This window comes from Cibotium barometz, chromosome 1, assembly GCF_041138505.1.
Source record: "Cibotium barometz isolate CiBa-2024 chromosome 1, ASM4113850v1, whole genome shotgun sequence".
Lineage (NCBI taxonomy): Eukaryota > Viridiplantae > Streptophyta > Polypodiopsida > Cyatheales > Cibotiaceae > Cibotium > Cibotium barometz.
In genome coordinates, this window is record NC_141046.1 from 62,511,989 (window position 1) to 62,521,174 (window position 9,186).

At 41.4% G+C, this 9,186-nt stretch overlaps 1 protein-coding gene across 1 annotated transcript; it reads left to right on the forward strand.

Annotated features, from left to right (window-relative positions):
* Positions 1-735: 735 nt before the first annotated feature.
* Positions 736-5,176, forward strand: LOC147642291 (cytochrome P450 704B1-like). Its single transcript, XM_086804822.1, has 6 exons — positions 736-1,430; positions 1,861-2,067; positions 2,322-2,621; positions 3,267-3,665; positions 3,942-4,142; positions 4,692-5,176. Exons 1-6 carry the CDS (start codon positions 1,047-1,049, stop codon positions 4,869-4,871), a joined length of 1,671 nt encoding a protein of 556 aa, XP_086660948.1. The 5' UTR covers positions 736-1,046; the 3' UTR covers positions 4,872-5,176.
* The last annotated feature ends 4,010 nt before the right edge of the window (positions 5,177-9,186 follow it).

Below are 9,186 nucleotides of genomic sequence, written 5' to 3' on the forward strand. Positions count from 1 at the left end.
CACCAGTTGAGACCAACTCAAATTTCCTCCCGCTTTCCCATTTTGTAGCCATTGAGAATACCTCCAAGAGTCCAATGCGAGTCCAATGCATGTTGACACATAACCGATCACGCTGCTCGAACCACCACCGTTTCTTTTAATAACTAACCCAGCAAAAGGGCAGCGGCATCTCCTCTTACCATCACTTCACGCCCTGGGGGGTGGGGTCTTGCAACAGCTAGAACTTGGGTATATAGTATATAGTATATATGTTTTATGTCCTTTAAAGTAAGAACATACTCATACATAACCCTTGAAAAAAAAGGGAAGACTTTTGTCCTACCCTGAATATCAAGTTTTAGGATCAATTTTTTTCCTCTTTGAAAAGGGATTAGACAAAAAAAAAATTCCTCCAGGTTCAAAGTTTGCCTTGATAAAATACACTAAAGGGCGGGGTTTTTCGTGAGCAGTGGTAAGCTCTAGCATCACGAGCACACCAAGAATAGTATTAGAGTCGATGTCAGGGCTTGGCCCTTGACTGTGTTTTCTTCAGAACCCATACAAGCACGCCAAGAAAAATGTATTAGAGTCGATGTACACGCCTCAGGGCTTGGCCCTTGACTGTACTGTTTTCTTCAGAACCCATCCTGCACGGCTGCTAAGAAAAAGTCTAAAAAGAAAGAAATATATTTAAAAGCTAACAGTTCCTATAAAAAGAGTTCTCCTCTCACGTCTGCTCAAACGACAAACATCTGATTGGCGATCATTTAGCTCCGCTTTTTTGATCGCTTTCTGTTCCACCGACCATTAACTCCATCCAGAGTTTTTTCATTGATTAGCCCATGATTGTTACTCACACAAGTGATCATATTAGGTTGATTGCCTAATCTCCTATCGAATCGGTCGCTAATTATTGCCGCATCTCTCTTTAGGCAGAAGATTGATCAGACAAGTTGATTGATTAGTCTTCGTTGTGGATTGATTGATCTCCAATTAATTACTTGAGCTTGCACAATTGTAGCGAAAAATTTGATTATAAACTAGAACCCGAGTGCCAACACCTGATTATGGTTGCTATATCAGTGAACCAATCTATCGCTAATGCAGATTATGAGTACCTGACACTGATTAGGCCAGCAACAGATGCACACAATTTTATGCTATTGACATGGCCGGTTCTAGTAAGCCTGTGTATAGCTGGTTTAGGGTACTCTATTTTCATGCACCGATGGGCGCAGCGCGATAGCAAGGATCCCAAGACATGGCCTGTTCTGGGCTCGCAATTAGAGGCCTTCAAAAACTATGGGAGATTGATTGACTGGATAACCGAGTATTTCAGCGATGATCACCGCACTGTCAAAATGTCCTTCTTGTCTCGCTCTAGCTACCTCACAGTACACCCGGCCAACGTGGAGCACATCTTAAAGACCAATTTCGCGAACTTCCCTAAGGTAATCATCTGCGGCGGCCCCATCAATACTGAATTTTGACTATTGATAATAACAATAATGAATTCAACGTTTACATGCTATGATATGGTCCATGATAGGCATTCGAGAATTATTTATCAATTTTGAACTTGAAGTTAATCCAAGTGAAACGAGCCCTGGTTAAGGCACTACTCTAACTGTGTTCCTAGGGTTTTACATTAATGAATACAATACTATACTACTCTCTACTGGCTTCACTTAATGCGAGATTAGCTTTAACATTAACGACATTCATTTATTTTCGATGGCTTTCACAACAATGAGCCACAATACTTCTCTCTACTTGTTGTTTCTCAATGAGAGATTCCCTTTAGCATCATTTGTGATAATTTTATCAAAGAGAAATATGCAAATTGTTAATTATTCTTTCGTTGCTTTTTGATTCTTGCAGGGAGAAGAATCCCACCATAGGCTATATGATTTGTTGGGTAATGGGATCCTCAACACGGATGGAGAAATGTGGAAAACCCATAGGAAGCTTGCAAGCCTTGAATTCTCCATCAAGAAGCTTAGGAAGTTGAGCGCAAGTACTTATAAAAACAATGCATTGAAGCTTGTAGAGGTTCTTGCCAAAACAAACCAAGGAGTGGATGTACAGGTGCCCTTCTATTCTCATCTTTTAATATCTAGATACCTTTATTTTTTAAAGTTGTCATATTATGAGTACATTAGCTTAAATTCATCGTCTTATGATATTAGGTCTAGCTGCTTCCCTTTTTATGGTTATCCTAATTATATAAGCTATCTTATGATACCTCTACCTTACTTTCTGAATTATCGACCCAATAGAAGATTTCCTACCTTGGATGGGGAAACTTAAAGCTAACAGTCGATCCGTTTATGTAATTCCAGGACCTCCTTTTGGGCATGACCTTCGATTCTATTTGTGAGGTAGTGTTTGGAGGTGAAGTGGATAGCTCGTCGGATGTCCCATTGTCCCATGATGGTTCCATTGCAAGTGCGCTCGATAATGTGCAAGAGATGATAACCCGGAGATACGTATTCCCATGGTGGAGGATACAACGGTCTCTCAACATGGGATCGGAGAGGTTTCTCAGTCAAGAACTCACCAAATTCAACACATTCTTGTCCAGAGTGATCAGAAAGCGGAAATTAGAAATGGAGGGAGAGGCATCTCATGGCTCAGATATGGTAAGCACCATACTCAGGCGTTTCAAAAAACGTGATAAAGCTGCTAGTAGACTTATATAATAGCATAGCAATTAATAAAGTGCATGCATATGATGAGATGTCAATGAAGGTTATAAGTGCACTAGTATCATGTTCTTTATATATTGAAGTTATGTGTGGTTTTGAAGGTTATAATTGTGGAGATATATAGAGTAGAATATTTAGCACTCTATTTAAGTTTGTGTAGACTCTCATAATAAAGATTATTTACAACAACGATCAACATCTAGAGGGGAAGGAATATAATTATGTATTATTGGACTAGGTGGCTCATAAGGGGACATAATTATGTATTATTGGACTAGGTGGCTCATGAGGGGACATAATGTGAAATTCGAGCCAGAGAGTCACATCTACACACGAGAGGGTACCTACCACACTCAATCCAGAAACAACAACACTAGAGGAACCAAAGAGATGAGCCCCCAGCACAATTCAAAAATTAAATATATTATGCAGAAAGTAGAATAAAAAGACAGTTAAGGCAAAGGAGGCCACATGAGCTTGCACTAGGCAGGACTATTATTAGTCGTTTTGAAGCGGGTTGTATATATTTGCACTATAATTTGGGGAGTTTGAAAAGAAGCAAATTACTGGTTTTAACAGGGAAGCAGCCAAGACGCGGACCTCCTGTCTCGATTCATTTCACATAAGCGCCCTGCAAGCTGCAGTGGAGGTTCGGCGGGCGGCGCGCTCGACATTAAGGAGCTGAGCGAGGCGATGATGAGCTTTGTGATGGCGGGGAGGGACACAACCGCGAGCACGCTGTCGTGGTTCTTGTATTGCATGTGCGTCAATCAAGAGAAGCAGCAGAAGGTGTTTGAGGAAATATTAGCCTTGGAGAAGATCGACAGCTGCTGCAATGACGTCCAACTTGATGATCGCTCTGTATTGGGCTTCAAAGAGTATGCACACGTGCTAACATACGAGGCCCTCCAGAGCCACACGCACTACCTGCATGCAGCGTTGGCCGAGACCCTCCGATTGTACCCGGCCGTCCCTCGGGTAAGGAGGACTTTCCCTTTCCCATCGTTATTGTTGCTTTAATAATAACCTTGTTTCTGCTACTGTAAAAAAAAACAAAAAAAAAATCTCACGTCACCGGCTGGCTGGCCATTTCCGCTCGCGTCTCGCCATCACGGTGTTTGATGGCAGTACGTAACGACACCAATAATGCATTATTTTACGCACGTTATATGTACAAAGAATCTATTTCTCCTTCCTATTTTTGAAGATGTTAATTTATAATTGCCATCTATTTATTTGCATGCATGCATGCAGGATGGGAAGGTCGCTTTGAGAGACGACGTCTTGCCTGACGGCACCGTGCTCAAGGCAGGCGACCAGGTGGCCTACATCCCCTACGCCATGGGCCGCATGAAGTTCCTGTGGGGCGACGATGCCCTCGAGTTCAAACCAGAACGATGGCTCCAGCACGGAACCTTCCGACCACAGTCGCCCTTCAAATTCACCGCATTTCAGGTGCACTTACACAACCTATAATTACTAATTTGTCCATGGCTGGCTGTGCTACTGGCATTCGTTGATTCTAACAAATATCTTTGATGGAGTTTTTGACCCCTCTCTCTCTCTCTCTCTCTCTCTCTCTCTCTCTCTCTCTCGGGTGATGGTGACATGTGGGGAGAAAGGTCTCATAGGTGGGGTCGAATTAGGACAGGAGGGGGTGGTAGTAAAATAGTTGAGGACCTTGGAATATACATTAAATCTAGTAATATCGGGAGGTTGGAACTTGGCAGCAAGATAGTTGAGTACCCTGGGATATTAATTAAATCTAGTAATATTGGTCATTAATCAATGCAATAGGCACCTCAATAGGTTTCTCACATGCAATACTTAGTGATAATCCGACGTACTAATAAGCACAATGATTCCTATGCAATGAATGATTTTTTATATCAAAGTATTATACCTCATGTCATAGTGATTCCTATGCAATGCATGATTTTTTAATCAAAGTATTATACCTCATGTCACAATTCTCACATCTTTTGTAATGGTGGATGTATCCAGGCTGGCCCCAGAATGTGCCTTGGAAAAGACGCAGCATACTTGCAAATGAAAATCACCGCCGCCATGCTCCTCCGTTTCTTTCGTTTTGAGCTTGTCCCCGACCACCCAGTCAAGTATAGGATGATGATGGTCATGACCATGAAATACGGACTTAAGGTCAATGTCACCCCTAGATCATAACCGTAACATCTTCTCATCACAAGTAAATTTTTTGCGAGGATCCATCAAAGTCCATCTACACCTTTCATACCAAACTTGGATCATGATGATTAACATGCAGCAAAAGAATTCGTTTACTACAAAATGTAATACACATAATTGATTTTAAATAACACCTAAAAGGGGTGATTTTAGGCTAAGGGTGCCATGCCCGAACCTTTTGAGAGGGAAAAACAGGCAATTTTGCACACTTACTAGCTAATCTTGAGCACCAAGTAGCTCATTGAATTTCATTCTTTCTATGGTCTTCTAATGAAACATAATGTTTCTCCTTAAGCACCCTTGTTTTTTTCTTGCTAAAACTAAGGTCTCTTTTTGGGTTACGCCAATTCAATATATACAAGTTCTGTCATCCTGAATCGAATCGGGTAAGGAAGATCCTAAATTATGAATCTAAATCTGACTCGAATATACTTATGATTTTGTAAGCATGCAAGCCACATATTGTAGAGCTTAACTTCATTCTTTGAGAACTCTCTCTCTCTCTCTATTAAACTCTTCGAGAAGCTCTTTCTCCCTCTCTTCCTCCTCAACCTTTCTTAACTAGAGATGTATCTCAATGGAAAGCTTAAGCTCTAGAAGAACCCCTAATGCCATATCTTCATGCATCCTACATAACGTAAGAGAAGAGAGTGTATGGAAGCCTATGAACTTCAAGCCTCATGATTGGGTCACTATTCTCTCCTCATTTCTAATCCTTCTTACCTCTTTATACCTTGCCACACCCACCTCTTCATAACTTCACTATTGAGAATGCAAAATGTATTCACCTTGTTTATCTTCTATCCATTCTTCTTACTCTCTCTTTGCCTTTTGTACTACATGCAACACCAACCGCTTATCATCCTCATTGCTCTATAATTGTGGCATTGTGGAATCTACTTGAGAGATATACTCTGAAATATGGATCAATGCTTGTTGCACTAACGACTACCGGTCCGCCATGCTTCCTTCCAGCATTTCTCTTTGCCTGACAAAATCCTTCAAGGTCTTCATGAACCGCTCGACGAAGATCATCCATCAAGCTATAGATCTTGGGAAGTTCTCATACATACTACCTCCGGGGGCATAGCAGCATTTAGGCTTTTGGGATGTCGAGGCATTCTATCGCGCTTCTCAATAGTGAGATAGCACTTCCCAGCAACAATATTTTGCTGCTACTTTGTTGCCCAAGAATGAAATTTCGCTGCTAAGCAACGACCACAGCAACGAAATTTCGCTACTACACTAAAATTTTGTTTCTCATCAGCAGCAAAGAGCATAGCAACAAAATTTCACTACTATACTGAAATTTAAATTTCCAAAGAGTTGTTGAAGATGGAAATTAGATTATACATGTGACATACATACATAAAATGATAATAGTTTTTTAAAAAACTTCCAGCAGAACTCTTAAAGCCATCTTTAGAAAAAAAATTGAATATAGTTGAAAACTTTTAAAGAGAAATAGTTATAGAATTCATGAATCTATCCCACCCTGTAATAGATCCATTTGTGTTACTTCAACAATATCTATATCTAATGGAATATTAGTGGAAAGATGGGGTTCCATATCAATGTCACTATCACTATCATTATAGAATTCATGAATCTATCCCACCCTGTAATAGATCCATTTGTGTTACTTCAACAATATCTATATCTAATGGAATATTAGTGGAAAGATGGGGTTCCATATCAATCAGGGATTTCATTCACGTGATCACGTTAACCGCGAAGTGGTAATAATACTAGTTAATAACACTCTCACACACTTGTTAATATCATAGATATTCACACAACCGGGAGAAACTTGCTATCCCGGTTTTCCTGGCGGGCTACTAGCTTGGCCCGGCGGGCCACTGTTTAGCCCGGCGGGTTACTTATCTAGCCCGGCAGGCCCCGGGGACTTTTTTTTTGTGCCAAAAACTTGGCTGTTTTGGACGGACCTATATAAAGGGTTTCCCCTCACTTCCAAATGTGCTTTACCAAAGCACTTGGGTGGCTCACCTCAGGCTAAAAGACACAAGAGGTGAGTATAAATATTCTGGATTTTTGTTTGAAGCTTGTTAATAATATTTTGTATTTTATAAGATTTTGATTGTAAATGGTTTATCGTATTTGTTACGTGGACTAGCAATGTCTCCTCTTGGGTGGTCTACTCGAGTGCCAATTGGTCTGGGTAGGAGCTTCCCTAGAGGAGGGTATAGGTGGTGAGATGTTCGGGACATCATCTCTATCTAGGGTATAGGTGGTGAGATGTTCGGGACATCATCTCTATCTAGGGATGGATTGCCTCAAATGCATCTCACCAAACGTTTGGTTTCTTTAGGTCGACTAGCAATACCTCCTCTTGGGTGGTCTACTCGAGTGCCATTTGGTCTGGGTAGAAGCTTCTCTAGAGGAGGATATAGGTGGTGAGATGTTCGGGACATCATCTCTATTTAGGGATGGATTGTCTCAAATGCATCTCACCAAACGTTTGGTTTCTTTAGGTCGACTAGCAATACCTCCTCTTGGGTGGTCTACTCGAGTGCCATTTGGTCTGGGTAGGAGCTTCTCTAGAGGAGGATATAGGTGGTGAGATGTTCGGGACATCATCTCTATTTAGGGATGGATTGCCTCAAATGCATCTCACCAAACGTTCGGTTGCATTGGCAAGAAGTGGGTTTTAGACTTTATAATTGCATATTTTAGTTTTACTCAGGCTGTTTTGGATCTCAAATCTTGCATGATTGTTGTTTAGGTGTTACAATGGTTGCTTCTAATTGCGGCACATCAACCCAACGAAGCAACAGACCATTAGAAACTAGTGGAGTTTCCTTGCAACGAGATATGACAGCACAAACTTTGAATGTTGCGTCTCAAAGTGGCAAGAGGAGGAGCGGAGGAAAATCACCGGGACCTGAATGGCAATTTGCTTCCAATCTTTCTAGATTTGTCGAATGGAAGTGTAATTTTTGTGGCTTGGTAAAATCTGGGGGTGCTCCCAGAATAAGGGAGCATTTGCTTGGCACTAGCACAAAAAATCCCGGAGGTAAATGCAAGGGTGCAGGAGCTGATGATGCTGCAAAGCGCCTTAGAGCTTTGATAAGTAAACAAGCATCACAAAACAAGAGGCCCAATCTCTGTGCAAGAAATCACCAATCGCCGAATTTGGCAGCATCAAGTGGAGGGATCTCCAACCAAGGAGTGACTCCAACACATACTACTTGCCAAAATGACACCCAAGGTCCAGATGTCTCAATACCGATGGATGCATCTCCTGAGTTTCAGGTGGGTATGTCTCGTACCAGACAAACTAATCTAGTTGACAGCTTTCGTGCCACTGCTTTAGAGGATGCTCAACTTGCTTTAGCGAAAGCGATCTTCTTTACTGGTTCTTCATTGTCTATGGTCACGAAAGATTCATGGAAGATAGCTTGGGTGTCTATGGCCTTTGCACGCTTGGACCTCTCTTTCTCTACCTTCCATTTTGTGTGGAAGTGCTCCAGCTTGGATTCATTTGTTTCCGCTGGTCTGTCGTCACCTAGGTCAACAGCGCATCTAGGCATGTTGCCCACAATGCTAGTAACAAAATGCTTGATGGCTGCTCCATCAGCACCCACATGGATATTTTTCACTGCGCGGACAACCTCACCTAATATTTGCTCAAATCGATTCCTATCAGACACAATACCCTCGATGTGATTAGGTGACAAGCAACTAATGAGGGTAACGAGTTTGATACGAATTGATTTCTTGATTTCAGGAGTAAGTGCAAGCGTCGCCATCAATCTGCACAATATAATTGACAAATAGTTGCAACATTTATAACCACAAAAAATGCTATTTGTAAGCTAACTAAGAGATTTCTACATCCAACACACTTATGACTCATGTCATGCAAACTAAATAATCACATTCATCGTCAAAAACAAACACAAAACACAAGTTTACATCTTAACTTGACGTCAGCAGACCTAGTCAGTATACCGACCATCTGCAGATATCGCATTAAGATGAAAACTATGGCACAAGTTAAATGCTTTGACACATCGTCAGCAGACCTAGTCAGTATACCGACCATCTGCAGATGACTATCAAACCAAATAACAAAAACAAACTTCACCACATAGCTTGGTGTCAGCAGACCTAGTCAGTAAACCGACCATCTGCACATACCGTACTAAGTAGCAAAGCATCACACATGTCAAATGCTACGAGCGCACATCAGCAGACCTAGCCAGTAGGTAGTATGAACTGCGCACATAAGAGCACATTTATGGTTTATGGCATTACAAAATTTAATTTCAAC